Below are 19,515 nucleotides of genomic sequence, written 5' to 3' on the forward strand. Positions count from 1 at the left end.
GATGTTCACCTAATCTGGAATAAGTTAAGTGGCTGATCCTGAGTACTTGGTGCAATACAATAACTTTGTAGGACTTGGGTTTGGGCTTTCCTGTGTAGACAGAACTATAATAGCTTATGTAGTATTTGAGAAATGACTTGAAATAAGAGAAACATTTACTTCAGCTCTTAATTTTGTCTCTATGGCAACACCAGGAAACACAGTTTTATTTTGACTGTTGAATGCTTATTATTTGAGTTATTTCAATTATTTATTTAGTTTATTTCATATGGAGTCTGTTTTCTGGGCTAGAACCATTTTCTCCAGACCTAATGTAAATTGCCTTAGAATGACCCAGATCTTATGTGGACAGAACCTTCTAAGGAACAAGTATTTGGAAACATGGATGCTCCCTAGATCATATTATTTTCAGTTGCTATTCTAGCCTGTATATATTTAAAGTTACACATACATACAGACAGTTCCGAGATTCTGCTTCAAAGCGTGGTAAATTATAGGGACATAATAGGATATAACATTAGAAACATTACCTCTCCTAAAAAATAATACCATGTATTGGAATTGATTCATGACTCAGTAAAGTTACAGCATGTTGATTCTCACAAAGAGTGGAAAAGGTATGCCTGGAAATTTTGCCTAATTTACATTTGCCCATCAAGTTTCATTAATGCATTGTTTAGTAACCCGTAAAATTTGGAAATCTTACAAAGAGTGATAATATTTTCTCACTTGTTTAGGAAATGTTACAGAAGTCTACACCATTAAATGTTGGTAAGATTGTGAAGAACCTACTGTTCTGGTGATACACACTTTTGGGAAACAACATGTATTCTGCATGTCACTGCAATCCCCCTCCTGAGCACAGAGCCTCACAAAACTGCTGCATGTTCGCACCAGGAAATAGATGTGAAACCACTAATAACAGCAGTGTTTTTAATGGCAAACATAAAAAGATGTGTATAGATAAGCCTAAGCGAAAATGGACAGGGCCTCTGATAAACAAATTATTACCTATTTATTCAAAGGAACACTGTAACCTAGTGAAAACAAAAGAATCACAGTCCCTTGCAACAACATAGTTAAATTAATAATTTAAAATGTTAAGTGAGAAAAAGAAAGGAAAATGTTGGGGCCCCTGGGAGCCTCAGTCGATTAAGCATTGACTTCAGCTCAGATCAGATCATGGGTTCGAGCCCCGCATCAGGCTCTGTGCTGACAGCTCAGAGCCTGGAGCCTGCTTTAGATTCTATGTCTGTCTGTCTGTCTGTCTGTCTGTCTGTCTGTCTGTCTCTATCCCCTCCCTCTCTCTCAAAGAAAAAAAAAAAGAAAATGTTAAGTGAAAATAAGCAAGTTGAAGTAATATATGTGAACTATGATTCATTTAAGTAAAGTTCTAACATGAACAAAACTAAATGATATACATGATATGTGTATGTTAAAACAATAGAGGAAAGCAAGGGATATTTTATCACAGAATATACAGTAGGGATATCTATGAAGGAAAGTGTAGAAAATGGGGCTAGAGAGAGGCAAGCAAGAGTTTTCACAATTACAACTAATGATTTCTTAAAGAAATTTTTTTTTAAGTTTATGTTTTGACAGAGACAGAGACAGCGTGAGCAGCAGGGAGGATAGAGAGGGAGAAAAGAGGATCTCAAGCAGGCTCTACACTGTCAGTGCAGAGCCCGACATGGAACTTGAACTCACAAAACCATGAGATCATGACCTGAGCAGAAACTGAGAGTCAGACACTTAATCAGCTGAACCACCCTGGTCCCCCTAATAATTTCTTAAATATACAATGGAATATTAGTCATCAAAAAAAATGAAATCTTGCCATTTGCAACAACATGGATGGAACTAGATCATATTGTGCTAAGGAAAATAAGTCAGAGAAAGACACATATGTGATTTCACTCGTGCAATTTGAGAAACAAAGCAGATGAACATAGGGGAAGGGAAGCAAAAATAGTATACAAACAGAGAGGGAAACCAACCTTAAGGGACTCTTAAATACAGAGAACAAACTGAGGGTTGCTGATGGGGTGTTGGGTCGGGAGATGGGCTAAATGGGCGATGGGCATTAAGGAGGGCCCTTGTTAGGATGAGCGCTCGGTGTTAAATGTCAGTGATAAATCATTAAATTCTATTCCTGAAATCGTTATTACACACATGTTAACTAACTTGGATTTAAATTAAAAATGAACAAACAAATGAGATAATAATTAATTTCTTAATCCCATGATTTATATTCATCTAAAAAACATTTACATCTTTTACATGTTATAAATCATCTTTCACATATTCAATATTCATTCATATACTTATTAATATATTTACCTAAGTTAGCATATAACATAACATATACATATATATACATATATATGTGTATACATATGTATATACATATACATATATATGTTATACATAACATATAACAATCACATATATTTTAAATTATATATAATTAAAATATATTATATTATATTATATTATATTATATTATAATTATAATTATATATTATATAATATATATAATTATGTATATATAATTTACTTTTAATTTGAATTATAATAAACTCAGTATTATGAACTGTAACAAATGTAACACAAAGCAAGACAGTATATGGATATAAACACTAAAATCTAAAAAAAAATAATCCATGACTAACCACAAATTTTTTTTTTTAATTTTTTTTTCAACGTTTATTTATTTTTGGGACAGAGAGAGACAGAGCATGAACGGGGGAGGGACAGAGAGAGAGGGAGACACAGAATCGGAAACAGGCTCCAGGCTCTGAGCCATCAGCCCAGAGCCCGACGCGGGGCTCGAACTCCCGGACCGCGAGATCGTGACCTGGCTGAAGTCGGACGCTTAACCGACTGCGCCACCCAGGCGCCCCCACAAATTTTTTTTTTTTATATAATGTTTATTTTTTTATTTTTGAGAGAGAGAGAGACAGAGCACAGGTAGGGGAGGGGCATAGAGGGAGGGAGACAAGCAGGCTCCAGGCTCCAAGCTGTCATCACAGAACCTGACTGCGGGGCTATAACTCACGAACTGTGAGATCATGACCCGAGCTGAAGTCCGACGCTTAACCAGCTGAGCCACCCAGGCTCTCCCAAACTTAAATCTTTGAGTACAATATGGAAAATGATGTCGAAAATGATGTGTATTTTCAGTTTTTAAAATGTCTGCTTGTTTTTTAAAATGTAATTTGTAGTAAATTCTTCAAAATACTCAGCTGCCATGTAATAGGAATTTGAAGTTCCACAGTGTCAAAGATTCCTCTGCATCTTTCAAAGACATGTGACTTATGTGCAGTGAATGAACTCTCAGTGTATCACCAACTTTAAATAGAAATACTACTGATATCTCAAACAAGATTACATCCTTCTATGTGACCTCGCTGTTGAGGCTGTAGAAAGGGACCCCTCTATACACACACGTATGCAAAACACAGTTCTCTGTGCTTTCTAATGCTATTTTTTGGAGAAACATGCAATTTCTAGGAGGGAACAGTGAATGTTAGCTCAAAAGATACCTGTAGAAATACTAATTCTACAATAGCCGATAGACGTTTTCGTTAGTAGCTGTCAGCTGCCCACACCTTCATTCTTTCAAAGTTTCTCATTATGCGAACATACATTGGAATGATGATACTTATACTTGAAACAAAACCAAGAGAGTAGAAATGCAGTAAATGAGCTGTCACCTTTACATTCCTGAGGGTATTCTTTGGTACTTGGTAACTAGTCACTAAAGAAATAAGATAATTAATGGATGAGTTGGTGATAATAAAGATTCCTTTTTAAGTATGTAAATGACAAACCACCCAGTGAGGATCACCACTAGTTTTCATGCCTGCTTGTTTGTGTGTGTCTGATGTGGTTAACATTTTCTAACAGTAGTGAAAGGATTTTTATGTTAAATACATTGTTTATTCTTAAAAATCATATAGAAAGTCCTTAAAAGTCTTAGTGCCAAGTATAAGATTATATAAGTTGATTGGTTATATGAAACACATAAATCAGAACAAATGTATATAGAAAAGGATATTAACAAATAGAGTGTTTGTGTGTTGAACTAATGAATAATTTCCATCTTTCTATTTTTTTCCTACATTTTCCAAATCTGACTTTATGAGATATATTCCCTCTAAAATGGAGAAAATAATCAACTTATTAAAATGTCAGTACTCAGGTGAGGTGTGGGCTGAAGACTATTAATAGAATTTCAGGTTTACGGGCGTGAAATGTGGCTTTTCATTACATTTAGTGTTAAGAAAAGTGGAACCAATTATATTCTCATGCATATGAAAAATACATGCCATCTAAATGTATCGACTTTTACTTTGGCTTACCAGTAGTTAACTTTAAGGCAAGTGAAGAGGCGGCCACCTTCTGAGCAGAATATATCACATCTTGTCTGTATATATACATCTAGGCGAATTCTTATTATGTAATACACATCTGTAACCATTGCTCATATGACGAATAGCTGATTTTTTTTTGTGTTTTCCCTTTAGCCCATGACCTTCTCAAGTGCCATAGGTGTGTTCTTTCTCATGCAAAACATTTCCCCAGTGGAATGAAAGGCAGGCACTCAGGGCTGTGTGTCTGTACATTTGCAGTAAGAGTGAGAAGGGTTACGACAAATGAACCAGAAGTCACTGAATTAAACAAAGTTTGCCATCTACTCACTTTCTTAATTATGTTTTTTTGGAATCTATTTATACATCAGTCTGAATTTTCTGACCGTTAAATAATTGAGAGACTCATCATCACCCAGCAAGTACTGTTTTTGAATATCTACTGTAAGCTTTTCACTAAGATAAAAGGCTTAGCATGCATTCTTTTATTACGTCTTCCCACTTACCTGATGTGCTAGCTAGATGTATATTACATATAATTTAAAAAGTGCTATGGATAATACAGAGAATCTATAAGGCACATAATCCTCTCATAGGTAATTGGACAGCACCACTGATTTATGTTATCAATTATTTGAATATCCATTGGACAGTGGGCTTCCTGCTATTGATCCATAGAGTCTGAATCTTGGAGAGTGACACAGAGCCGCTTAGTCCAATATACTTCTCACAACTTAATGCAGAGATGGATGTGTTGACAAAAAAAGAAAAGGCTGTGTTCCTATCCACTTGGGTATTTTGTTTGATAAGTGTTTAGAATTAAGGATAAGAGAATTACTTGAAAGTTGGGCTTGATTCTCATCTTTTCTGCTTTGTGCATTTGTGAGCTTTAAAAAAAATTACCTTCCTCGCCCCACTTCTTTCTACATTGTATGGTTTTGTCCATTTGTCCATTGTGAGTTCTGATTTTTTTTAAATGACTCAGTGGCAATCTTGTATTACTTAATCACAGAAATGCATTTTTGAAAGTGATGAAGCTCAGAAAGATTCCACAGACAGCTCAAGACCATCATTCTTCTACAGACAAATCTCCCTGGGAACTGCTATGGAGTCCCCTGTATTAGGCACTTCCTCATTCCAAGAGTAAAAACTGTGTATCCATTAAAACCTTACAGCAGCTGCTGTACTATATGAAATTTGTCTCTCAGTATTTTATGTCACTTTCTTCTTCGGGTCTCTTTGTAGATTTCAAATAATATAGTGCCATAAAACACTTTACAGTAAAGACTTTAAAACTAGGTCTTAGTTTGGCTCCTGAGTGATGTTACAGCCCACTCTCTTTTTGAATGAGAGGCAGTGAATGTGCTGAACATAAGATATAAAACGTGATGTAGCATCATCAGTTGGATATATACTTTGCTACGTGAGAAGTGGGAGATATATCTCTGCCCAGATAAACTTGATTCCCATTGCCATCCTGACTGTCTTATCTGATGATGGATCTGCAGTATTCGGTCATTTGTTTACTCATCTACCAAACACTTAGTGAGTGAGTTCTGTGTGTAAGGCCAGGGATAGAAAATGAGTAAGACCTATTCTCTACCCATGAGTAACTCATCCTCAATATCAGGACAGGATGAGTTACAGTGTAGAACAATACAATGCATTTTGTATTTTTGTCATCAACACAATTGCTGATAGAGTGCACTGGCTAATATGAATATGCTCAATGTCTGTTGGATTATAACCAAAATTGAAATTAGCTGTTTCGGGAAGAGAGAATAGGCACAAGAAAGATGTCACACAAGTTGCGATGAGGAGGGTGAGGGTAGTGACACAGAAAATCTAAGAGGGAATTAGAATGAAGCTAAGTGACGATGGCAGGATTGGGAATTACTACTTTAATAGCAATCAGCACCATCACAAAATTTCTCTGAGAACCTGATTACATTCTTTGGTACCAGGGGATACCGCGGAAACCAAGAGTGTGCTCTCAACAGCTCAACTCCACTACTTCTGAAATATGGCCCTCAAAATGGTTACGCATGCTGCACATCTGATACGGTTTTCTCTTATACTATTGAGGGCATAGATAATGCCAGAATTTTCAGAATCTGAGGTTCGATATCTTTCCCAAACAGCAAAATTTTGCTGTGATGCTGTTTTTCATTGTGCATTCAGTTGATACTAGATTCACAGTCCTACTAGAACATTCTACATGCTGTGAAGTCACAAGCTTCTTTAAGGAATAGGTTTCTTTGGAAATGAGTTTTAACAATCAATGAAGAATGTCCAGCTATACTATTTCCAGTGAATGTGGGTCATTCTTCTGCCATTCAGGGGACTAATCATGTCCAACATCTGCAGAAGACTTAAAAATCTTTTTGTGGCCCTTTGGCAGGCCAGAGGACCGACTTGTATCCAGGCGATATCAAGGAAAGAGTAAGGGTTTTATAGCCAAATGCACCTGAATTTAAATGTAATCAGTATAATTCAATAGCTGTGTCTGCTTGAGCAAGTAGCTTAATACATCTACCTTCTCTTTTCATCTTTAAAAAATCAGAATACTAATATTGACTTCTTAGGTAGTTGTGAGAATTCGGAATAAAATAGCTAATATATTCTGTGTAGTGGCTGGCATGTAGCAGGTGCTCAACTGATGGTAGAAACATACGTGTTTGTGTATAAGGGTAGTCCCGTCATTCATTGGTGTTTCTGATGTAGAAAAACACTGGCAGAACCGTAAAAGTGACTTAAAAATCAACAGATTTTTCAGAGAGGATTGTTAGGCATCAAGCTCTACACTGGGTATTTTGAAGACGATCAGAGAAGCCTGACCCCTGAAAAATCAAGGTCCGGTTAAAGAGACAACCTCATAGAGAACAAGAAGATTAATTCACACAACAGTAAAATAATAGTAATAATAAATAATGGTGGAGGTGATGATGATGATGATGATGATGATGATGATGATGATGATGTGATTATATACTGGCTGTAAGCACAACTATTCAGATTTGGGAAAAACAGCCAGTAGACCAGAAAGTCAGAACGTGCAGTTTACCCTTGAAGGGCCTATGTTATTCAGAGAGAGGAGAGGCTGGAAGACATTGGTGCTAACATCACAAAGTGACGGTCTACAAGTTCAAGTCTGTCTACAAGAGTGGTTTTATTTGGCTTTCACATTGTTTCTACAAAAACGCTGAGGCTTAAACTTTGAAAAATTTTGCTAGAAAATCCAGGTTTCTTTCGAAAAAAATCAGGAAGCTTAGCAGCATCAGGATCATACTCCTTCATGGTAACAATGGCTGCAGATGAAAAACAGATGCTCCTTCATCCTGGGCTGGAGATCTCCAGTTCTTTGTAATCTCTACCCTGTGAACAGTTTGCTACCTCGCTTGCTTCTTCCCTAGAAATGTTTTCAGAGTAGGGAGAAAACAGAATATGTTGTGTCATTTGAGATGACCATTTAACACCCAACGGGGAAAATCAAATGGCTCTAATTGGAGAGTCTCTGCTGAGGTTTCAGTGTTAAGACATTCAAATTCTTGTGCCTGATCGCACACAATTCCAGAGAAGCTGAATTGGAAACTCTGAGGTTGGGGCCCAGAGTTATAAGAAGCCATACAGACTCTTCTGATGCATGCTATTTTTGAGAATTACCGCGTAGCATATACTGTAGCACCAAAATACAAGTAGGCTGAGGGGTAAGCATGAGGTACACCCACTTTTAGGAACGTGGAGTGGGAGAAGGAGAAAGTGAAGAAGGTAAATCAAGGGATAACTGTCTGCAAGAAAGGAAGATAAGAACCATGTCAATGTAATGCATTGGACCCAAGAAAAGAATATTTCAAGAGGAAGGTATTTAAGAGGGCTAAATTATATCCGCCCCCCCCCACAAAAAAGCTAAATGATAGTGAGAAGTCAAGGATGATGATAACAGTAATTTTATTTATTAAGAAGTTACTAGTTAGTTTTCAAAGTTCTGTCTCAGTAGATAAAAGCCAGTATTTAGGAGTTAAGTAAAAAAAAAAAATTAGATAATTAACAGAAAGAGGTAGCATGAGCAGAGCAATCATTTCAGAAAAGTCTGGCAAGAAATGCAAAGAGAGAAACCTGATTATAGCCTCTATGTAGAAGGGAGAGGATCTGCAAATGTTCAAGGGAAGGCAGAGGGGAAAGAGCCTTGGCTCTGGAAGAAGGTTAAGTTTCAGAAAAACATAGGTGATATATAGGGAAACAGGCCAGAGAAAGGTGTGGCAGGGATGAATGGGAGTTGGAGGAGAGAACAGGAGGAGTGAGGCTATCTTGAGAGAGGATAGGAAGCACTGGAACTGAGAGACAGCAGATTAAATTGTTGGCAGACTGTGTGCTCTGACATCAGGCTGCCTGGGATTTGATTCTGCTTTTGCTGCTTCTTAGTCGTGTGACCTTGGAGAAGTTACTTAGGTGTCTCTGTCTCTGTGTCCTCATCTATAAACCATAGGTAGTGGTAGAGTCTCTCTCATGAGGCTGTAGTGATGATTGACAAGAGTGGATATATCTAAAGAGCTCAGAACAGGGGCTGACCCATTGAAGGTGCTACAGAAATGAGTGTCAACCAGATAGAACACATCAGGATGAAAATTAGAGAGGTTTTATTTATATTTATTTATTTGTTTATTTATTTATTTATTTATTTATTTATTTACTTAAAAATTTTTTTTAATGTTTATTTATTTTTGATACAGAGAGACAGAGCAAGACAGAGCATGAACGGGGGAGGGTCAGAGAGAGGGAGACACAGAATCTGAAACAGGCTCCAGGCTCCGAGCTGTCAGCACAGAGCCCGACGCGGGGCTCGAACTCTCGGACTGCGAGATCATGACCTGAGCCGAAGTCGGACGCCCAACCGACTGAGCCACCCAGGCGCCCCAAGAGAGGTTTTAAAGGGGAACCCCCAAATTCCTGACAAGACGGCTTTTGTTCTGATAAAGGAGGTATTTAAAATCTCAAATCTAAAAACCACGTAGAGAAGACCTTGCGACTTGGATTGAGTTCTTGAAGACAAAATAGCACAAGGAGTGGAGTATTGTTCACAGTCAACTGCACATGAACAAACTAGGAGCTAACAGCAGTGACAAGCAGGGAATGCCAAGGTTAAGGGGTGGTAGACTAAGTACAATGGTGGGAAGGTTAGAAGGCAAAGCCTTTGAGGAGGTAATGGAGGCAGCATTGACACGGCTGGGACTGGAGTGTGGGTGAAGCAAGTCATTAGGTACTGCCAGGAGGAGAATGAGCAAGTGAAGAAGAAATTGTGAATTGACTCAGAATATAAATGACAAGCCATATGAATGCTAACACATGTGCTTCCTAAGGGGGCTTCAGCAAGCATTTAACCTGACCATGTTGGCTTCCAAAGAGTCAAGAGAGAGTATCCAAGGGGCACCTAGATGGCTTGGTCAGTACAGCATGTGACTCTTGATTACAGGGTCCTGAATTTGTGCCCCACATGTGGCATAGAGTTCCTTCCCTTGAATCAACAACAAAAGCACACAAAACACCCAGAGAGATGTTATCCAAGTTATCGTTTTTATGCTATACAGTAAGTATGTAGGTAACAAAGCAGAAAGCAGGATTTAGTAAGGGAACAGAAGGAATGTCAACATGCACACATTGTACTAGGAATGTTAATACTACTTTATTTCACCTTTACAGTCACTATTAAAATCAGGTATTAGTGACTGCGTTATACAGATCAGGAAAACTGAGGGGCAGAACCATTGAGCAATTTTTCCACATCATATGGGTGGTGGAGTTCATATTCAAGTCCCTATTAATTAGACAAAAGCCCATTGTCTTTCCACATTAGCAGACCAAATGTTAAAGGATGTTAAACACGCTGAAATGTGCTATGATCGGTTGCCGAAAGTACCCAAAAGATGTCATTTCCATCCTGCTTGCATCGAAACCACTTTTTCACAAGTTTTCACCAAGAAGGTAGGGTATATACCCTAAATATTTAATGTAAATATGTCATCTGAAGCATTGCGCAAGAGTTACTAACTCTAAGAACCAGGAGCTTAATGATTTTGTTTTGTTTTATTTTAGAATTTGAAAGTATTCATTGTTGGTCTGGTATATCTTTTCTGGGTTTACAACCATTTGTAATTAATGAGCAAAAGCACTAAACAGTTCTAATCATTATCTGCCAGTTCTCTTACTAAATTAGCACTGTAATTCAATCAAACTACTGATTAGCCACTAGTTATTTTAGGTGAAGGAAGAGAGTTAACATAGACATTTCCCATGTGTTTTCTTTGGACCTTCTTTCTAAAAAGTACCTGAAAAAATTCCAAATATGTGTGTGTGTGTGTGTGTGTGTGTGTGTGTGTGTATTATACGTATATATACATGTGTGTATATATATATTACATATATATATGTATATAAGCAAAAACTGAAAAAATTTTGTTCTGTCTTTTAAACATGGGCTATCATTTTATCAAAAGCAAATGTTTGCAGTTTTGAAAGTCATTTTCCATGTCTGCAGAAAGCTCCCTTAGTCTCTGGAGTCTTGCAGAGAATAAACCACACGTGCTTTGCTGTTAGTGTGCCATTCTCTTGAAGTGGTGGTTTTCAAAAGACTGTCTAGTTGTATTGGCATCACCTGGCGTCACCTGGGATTGTTAGAAATGCGGATTCTTTAGACCCATCTTGTACCTACTGAATCAGTATTTTGGGGAGTAGTGCCAGCAGTGTCTGTGTTAATAAGCCCTCCAAGAAACTCTGGTGCATGTTAACCTTCCTTTAGGACCATTGTGTTAGAGTCGGTCAGATTGTAAAGGTAGTGTTGTAGCCATAGAATTTTGGTGAAACTGTTTGTAGTGTGAAAATAGTAATTTACTAAATAATACACTGATGTAGAAATTAAAACTCTTTTTTTAGAATTGCTTTTATTATCCCTAAGAAGTATAAAAAGCTTGATTGCCAAAGCATTGCCCTTTCTTTAAACACTTCCTCCTCTGAGAAGTTTTCTTCAGTTTTCCCAGCTAGAAAGTCTTATTTTGTGTTCTTTGTAATGTGTTATTCTCAAGTTATTAGTTAATAAATGACGTTTTAGTTTGCACAATGGACTTGTGAAATCTCCTTGGTATAGATCCATGATTCAAGCAGGAATTTTATTATCTCTGGGTTGGGGAAGGGAGGGGAGGAGAAGAATACCCAGACTACAAGGCCAAGAACCGGGTTCTAGATTATTAGTTCCCTGCACTAGCTGATGCTGGGATACTTCTTAGCCTCTGTTATCCACACGTATGTTGGGTGACAAAGAGTTTGGAAGTGTTAGGTTAGGGCTTGGAGGGACCAACTACAAAATCATTGAGCAAAGGATTTTAAAGGAGTAGAGTGGTCTAAATATTCTCATTTCAAGCCTTTTCCAAAGCTTTCCAGGGTTTGGAGAAGACATTATTATATAAATTTTCTGGGGCTACCGTAACAAAATACTACACACTGCGTGGCTTAAACGACAGAAATTTGTTTTCTCAATTCTGGAAGTGAGAAGTAGGAGATCCAGATGTTGGTGGGTTGTTTCTTTCAAGGCTCTCTCCTTTGGCTTACAAATGGCCATCTTTTCCCTTTGTCCTCACGTGGTCTCTCCTTTGTGCCTATCTTTGTCCTAATCTATGAGGATACCAGTCATAGGATACCCAAATGACCTTGCTTTGCCTTAATTATATCTTTAAAGGCTCTCTGTCTAAATGCGGGTTACATTCTGTGGTACTGGGGGTTAAGACTTCAACACATGAGTTTTGAGGGGACATAGTTCAGCCTAACTCAGTTATTGCTGGCATTGGCCTCTCGATGGTAGATTGAGCTTTCTAAGGCTTCAGAATATTATTGAGTTGTGGACTTCTTTTGTAGATGAAACCTGGTTGACGTGGCCCATCAAATGCATAGCCCCACCACATTCCTCCTGGATCCCTAAAGCCATAGATATACTCCATTAGCATCCCTAAATGCCAAATAATGAACCATCAAGAAGTAGACAAACAGCCACATTTTCTGAAAGGATAATGTTTCATCCATTAAATAAATGCAGTACCTTTTTCGAGTCTGGTATCAATACAGAAGGCATGTGAAAAATGAGTTAGCTGGGAGTTAATTGACTGTGGAGACTCTATTTTCAGTCTTTGCCTGTATTTTTTTGAATTAATATACACAGTGGGTGATTCAGCAAAAGGATTTAAAAATAAATTCTTTATAGAAAGATACCACCAATTTGATGTCTTCATAATGCACGAAGAGTAGACCCATAATAGCTCTATTTTCTTTTCAACTTTGGAAAATAAAAAAATGCTATTAGTTCAAATTAGGGTTGCCTGTGGAATAATCAAGTGTATCAACAAATAGTTTGACCCAAATGCTGTTTAAGAATAAGAGTAGATGCCAGAAAGAATTGAGTATTCTTTAAAAAATTAAATGTAAAACTTGAGTTGACAAGCTATAGTAAAAGTGAGTTAATAGACAACACATACATAAATACATAACACTCAGTTATGAATACATAAAATACAATCAGGGGACAGTTACTGTGGAATGACTACTGTTTGTAATTACAGAGTCCTCTTAGAATAGAAAGAACATGTTCCTTGGGACATGGCTGGATTTGGAGAATGTGTGGGCACTCACGATAGCTGTTGAATATGCAGATATTATTGTATGGAGTCACATATCTTATGTCCAAAAGCGTCCTAGCACCGTGAATTAGGGGCTTCACACATTGGCCAAGAGAAGATACTGAATGTGCTCACTTCGTTTATGTGCTTCCCTCAAGAAGTTGAACCCCCTGGAGGAAGTTGACTGTGGATAATCTTGTATCTCTTCTAGCTGTATGAAATGAAAGCATGGAAAAATGGATCGGATTTGTCTGAAAGCTTCTGGAGCCAGAAGGCACATTGTGTCAGTGCTCAGCTGTCTATTTCCAGGCATCTTCTTGAAATAGCCTCTTTCTAGAGATATAATTCCTTTATATTTTTAAAATAGAATTTATATTTAAAAAATAACTTAATTTTACAAATTAAAATTTTTATAATAATTCTAGGTAAATAATATTTTTCTCTGTATACCAGATTCTGCTTTCTACTCAGGGATGTCATAAAGAAAGACTTTATGAATACTAACAGTCTTCTCTAAACCCAAAGAAGAGGAAGAGGAAATAAATGAAATAATTTACTTTTGGAAATACCCTTTGCCGCAGACATAGGTCTTTTTCTTCAGAGTGTGTAAAAATGTATCATTAGTCTATACAGCAGTTTTTACTGTAGTCCATTAGTTACTTTGACAAAAGATCAGGAAGAAAAGTTGAATAGAATTCTTCACAGGTATAGTACATTGGTGGCTTTTCTGTTTACGGTGGTTTGGGTCTTAAAAAAAATGTCTACACTTTATTTACCTCCATCAGATGTTGACTTTGCAGAGCATGGAGAATACAGCACCAGTCATGCAGAAAGTACCTGTTTGTCATCGTGAGAGTTCAAACACGAACTGGAACCAATGGCCCATTAAATACCTTCTCTTGTTGTTTAAAGCATATCCCAGCTTTGTGAAATAATTGTTAATGCAGAATACTGTAACTGAGCCAAGGAATTACATTCCTTTAGCTCTATTCATGTTAGTGGCTGAGTCAGATATGCTCAGTTGTGTCCTATTGTTTCGAGATTTGGCACTATTGAAAGCCTTGCCTGGAGCATAATTAGGAATAGGGAAATCAAGAAATAGCGTAATTTGCTTTTTGATGTGTGTGTGTGTGAGTGAGTGACTTTGCGTTTACAGTAATATTATAATGCATACTGGGACGTAAAATTTTGTTTTAGGAAAATGTTGCTTTAGGGGTGCCTGGGCGGCTCATTCGGTTAAGCGTCTGACTTCGGCTCAAGTCATGATCTCGCAGTTCGTGAGTTCAAGCCCCACATAGGGTTCTGTGCTGACAGCTCAGAGCCTGGAGCCCGCTTCGGATTCTGTGTCTCCCTCTCTCTCTGCCCCTCCCCTGCTGACACACACTCTCTCAAAAATAAACATTAATTTTTTTTTAAATACAGATGCTTTCCATGAGAAGTAATTTCTTTTTTCTTTTCCTTCTTGGTTGTAAAAAAAGATAGCTTTTTTTTTTTTTTTTTACATATTCTACATTTAATGAAGGAAAAGAAAGACATCCAAGTAATATTGTTATACTAGGACAGTATGCACACCATAGGCTAAAAGTCCCATTGGGAGATGTAATTCACTATGAGATACAGTAATTTTTAATTTCCTTTTTAAAAGAGAGAGCTAAATTTTAATTTGGAAGGTACTTTATATATAAAATTTTCAGGAGTAGCTTTAGAAACCAATTAAGAAGTATTTTTGTCTTAAGGGTTTGTGTGCCTGATGTGAGATGGTTATAAATGTTCTAAATTCTTTTTCTTCCTCTGGTTTTTACTTCTTCCATACTGTATTAATGGTGCTTTGTGTGGAAACAAAGTTTCAGCAAATGTTCCCTTTCTTCTCCCTTTTTGTTTTCTACACAAAGATACGTGTAATCTTGCAAATGTTTGCTTGCCCGAATAGCCTAAGTTTAGCGAGCATTATTGTCATTAGTAGGTGCAGTTATAGATACCTTGAACCCTTGTGGACTGAAAGACAGTGCAAATATGACACTATTTTACTGGTTATTTTCCCAAAAGAGAAATTCTTGGGCTGAAATACAACTTGAAGGAGAGACTGTGTTGGTTGGTGGTTGGGGGGTAGGGGGAGGTTGGTCAGTTGGAAGATGAGGAATTTTGGAGGAAGCGGGCTCGCATAATAATAGGCGTGGGGTGCCTGGGTGACTCAGTCAGTTAAGTACCTGACTCTTGATCTCAGCTCAGGTCATGATCTCATGGTTTGTGAGATCGAGCCCCGAGTCGGGCTCTGTGCTGATGGTGCGGAGCCTGCTTGGGATTCTTTCTTTCCCTCTCTGCACTTCACTTGCTCTCTTTCTCTCTCAAAATAAATAAATAAACTTTAAAAAACATAATAGACTTGAAGTAATAGACATTTCAGGAATACATACCAAACATACAAAAGCTTTAAACCTGTAGGGGTATTTGTATGGTTAAGTACAGTGAGAACATAGTAATGTCATCCCTAACGTTAAAAATAACAATATAAAGGGTAAATGTAAATTACCTTTTTAGTAAATAATTTTACCTGCCAAATTTCTTAGTGTAAGATTTTGACAGTCTACATAGTAATGTTTTTTGTTTTTTTTTTTAATTTTTTTTTTAACGTTTATTTATTTTTGGGACAGAGAGAGACAGAGCATGAACGGGGGAGGGGCAGAGAGAGAGGGAGACACAGAATCGGAAACAGGCTCCAGGCTCTGAGCCATCAGCCCAGAGCCCGACGCAGGGCTCGAACTCACAGACCGCGAGATCGTGACCTGGCTGAAGTCAGACGCTTAACCGACTGCGCCACCCAGGCGCCCCTACATAGTAATATTTTAAGCTGTCATTTGGGACAGAATTTTAACCCTTTCCATTTCTTATCAACATCAGAGAATGCCAAGGACTAGAGACATTTTTATGTAGCAGATAACAGGGAGGAAATAATTGCAAGAAGAGCTAATATTTAATGAGTACTTATTCTGTACCAGCCACCGTTATCCTCATTTAAGTAAACCTTACCTAACCCTGAAAACAACCCTAGATACTATTGTAATCATTTTATATATTTATACGTAGATGTACATAATTTTACATAATAGTCTAAATGAATGTTTAAATAAATGGATTTATAGAATTATAGAGAAATGATACAAAGCACACCTAAGGCTTACTTAGCCAATCAGATATACCCAGGCTGGACTGCGATGTGAGCTTTGGCGGTTTGTCGCCACAACGTATTAACCACTATTGCCTTGGGGTCTAATACCCGAATTCTCAAAAACATTAAGGTTGATTAAACTAGAAAAGTCGATATATGTAGCTTCTCTGTTTTGGAGGCAGATGATGTAGTACTTAAGCACTGTACCCATTTTAAGAATCCCATATTCAGTTCCCTCCCTTTCACAAATTATGTGATTTTGATCAAATTACTGATTTCGTAGACTATACTTTCTATATCTACAAAATAGTAGTAGATACTCTCAGCCATGCTCTCTTTGAGTTAGTTAACTATAGAGTTATAGTTGTAGTGGTGTAGAAAATGCAGTGGTAGCTGAAATGTCAGGATTATGATGACAGTATCTATTCAGTTCATTATTGGACAGCTTCATGCCAGTCTGGCTGACTTTAACCGCGAGCATGGAAGTGACTGGTGGGAATTATCTCAGACCCCTTCATCTAAGTATATTCTAGTTCCTATTATGACCTGTTAATAGGTTGGCTCCTATTGGAATGATTTTCAAAGCTATCAGTGGTATTGCTTTCATAATGAAATTAATTCTGTAAATTTCTAGAGGACCCTCAATTCATCCTTGGTCAAAACATCTGGGGGAAAGAAAAGAGGCAAAGACATTTCTAGTACAATGACATTATCAACATTAGAATATTAATAAATAACCACCAAAATACTGCAAGGAGTTAATGACCTAATAAGGGGATTATAAATGCAAAAGAAACAGTGGTGAGGGGGAACCTAGTTTATTACTCCATGGGATATTTACTATTTGTCATATATTCTCACACTTGCTTAGGAACACAGAATTACAAGAAAACTTGCCAAATATTTTGTGACATGGCTGAAATCTTGAACATGAAAATGAGTAGTTAGTAAACTTGTTGCTTAAATTTGCATTATAACTTCTCCATGTTAGTATGATTATTGAGAAGCATCCTTCATAGAATCCTAAAGAAAGACAGGCTTTTAGAAGCCATCTTCTTTGGTTCTATCATTTATGCCTCAGGAAACAGGCTTAAAGAGATTGAATTTCATTCTCCATATTAACCACCTTTTAAAAAAACGAAACCTAAACTAGGTCTTCTGCAAGAAATGATAGGATAATGAATATGCTTATATGTATTTCTGGTAGAAACTTCATTGTTGTATGAACTACCATTGGATTACCTGTATCATTCATTTGTTTATAGCAAACATTTATTGAGCTCCTATTACATATGGTGGCAGGTATTGAGAATTCAAAATTCAGTCTTTAGTCTCAACTCACACTATTTATTTTTAGTAACAAAAAAATCCTATTTATCTTAGGAGCACTGCTAGAAACTCTTAATCTTTCAATATAACCCTCTCCCAAATCCTGAAAGGGAAGTATTACAATTCTCATTTTTACAGATGAAAAAAAAAAAAAAAAAACCAGTTTGGAGAAGTTGTGTTGAACTGCTCAGTGTTACAACGCTAGGTGAGTGCCAGAGCTGGATGTAAGCCCTGTTCAAGCTGGGGCCAAGGTCTGTGCTTTTCTCCAGCAATCCACAGTGTGATTTACTTTGATCACAATCACATACAACCCCCTTTCAGCCACCTATGACAGGCTGACAGGTTTATTTTTGAAGGCTCAACCCAGTGATTACGTAGGGAAGCACATTCTCAAGTTATAAAGAAGAACTGGTGAAAAGTGATCATCCAGGTGTGAAATGGGAGTACAGTGCTTGTTTTCTTGGTTTATTCCTGCTCAATTGTGTGTGCACCGACGTTCTTTAAGGTATTTTAAGCGTCTTCATTGGGCTATAATAACGTGGAATTTCTCTCTCTCTCTCTCTTTGTCAGGTATGGAAAAATTGTATCCACAAAGGCAATTCTGGACAAAAACACAAATCAGTGCAAAGGTATGTGTAAGGGCATCTATACCCTGGGCTCTTGCCTAGCCTGTTCCATTGATGTCTCCTTTAAGGCAGAAGTCCAGACACCAGCTGCACAATGATCACGATGTACAGAATATGGCAAACCTCTTTAATAATGCCAAGGCTTTGATGAGTCGTATTTCTAGTAACATTGTTCATTAATTTTTTTCATTAACAAACAAAATGAAAATCACAAATCAGAACAAGTATCAAATTGCTTCAGCGTAAAACTAAATTACCTCTTAACAACTTGGGGTTGTCTGATTTGAATGATATCATCAGTGATGCAAATTGATTTCCTATATAAAAATGAGGAACTCTGGGGAGAACTTCCCCATGCAAAGCACGTTTTAATTTATCTGTTCCTTAAAGCTTTAGTGACATTGGTTGACTAGGAATGAATTTACTGGTGGGCCCATTGTGTCTAAGCTTCTGCTGTCAGCATCTCTCGGGATCTGAGTTGGTATCTTATTAAGGCTTTTTTCCCCCCTACAAACATTTCTGAAGTTATTTGACTATATCTGTGACTCATGTCTCCTCATGTCTGGGAATCCCATACTCTTTCATGAGTTGCATTTTATATTATTTGTGAAATCTGTATGGTCTCTCTCGCATGACTCAGTTCTTACTAGGAAATTGGAATGCTTCTTGTAACATATGTTATTTGTTGTTCCTGTAATCCAGTCTTTCTTATAATACCAGAAGTATGGTAGAGCCACGATCATTCTAAACACTGCCCCTATTTCACATACAGATGTAATGTGCATATGTTTTAGGAATAGGCACTCATACACTGAAGATATTTCCCAGCCTATCTGGGTGACAGTATTCAGGTTCTATTCAGCAATTAAAAAACAAACAAACAAACAGCATTCCATGTCTCCCATAAAGTCACAAATGTGCTAGATGCTTAGGTACTACAAGACAAAAAATAGTAAGATATGGTTTCTGTCATCTAACAGTTCAATTTGAAAAGGAAACCAACAAGAAAATGAAGAAACGAATCGTAACATACTTATTAGAGTCAGTGTATCAGCCTAAAGTACCTGAAAGTATAACGGAGGTATCTATATTGGAGATATACATACAAAACTGTGAGAGGAGGAGGTGGAGATTCCTTTTGGGGGAATAAAGTTTATAAAGGCAAGTCAGAATGGATGGGCATGGGAAAGGTCTGTGTTTGAAAGAAAGAGTTTCAGAATGTAGTTGAGCAGACCCACATAACTAGAATGGAAACTCCTAACACCCCTGTCCACATTTTCTTGTAACTACTTATTTAATTCTTTTTTCCCTCATTCTCTGTCTCTTCCTCCAAGGAGGCTTAAACTCAAGACAGGACCTGTGTA

At 37.3% G+C, this 19,515-nt stretch overlaps 1 protein-coding gene across 15 annotated transcripts in view; it reads left to right on the forward strand.

The window, feature by feature from the left end:
• RBMS3 (RNA binding motif single stranded interacting protein 3) overlaps positions 1-19,515 on the forward strand; it is a 1,080,848-nt gene that overhangs the window by 543,995 nt on the left and 517,338 nt on the right. For all 15 annotated transcript variants that reach the window (XM_043595598.1, XM_043595585.1, XM_043595588.1 and 12 more), the window contains one exon: positions 18,096-18,154. In XM_043595598.1, the coding sequence (XP_043451533.1) occupies positions 18,096-18,154 (59 nt within the window). The remainder of the gene's footprint in view (positions 1-18,095; positions 18,155-19,515) is intronic.

Source organism: Prionailurus bengalensis, chromosome C2, assembly GCF_016509475.1.
Source record: "Prionailurus bengalensis isolate Pbe53 chromosome C2, Fcat_Pben_1.1_paternal_pri, whole genome shotgun sequence".
Taxonomy (NCBI): Eukaryota; Metazoa; Chordata; class Mammalia; order Carnivora; family Felidae; genus Prionailurus; species Prionailurus bengalensis.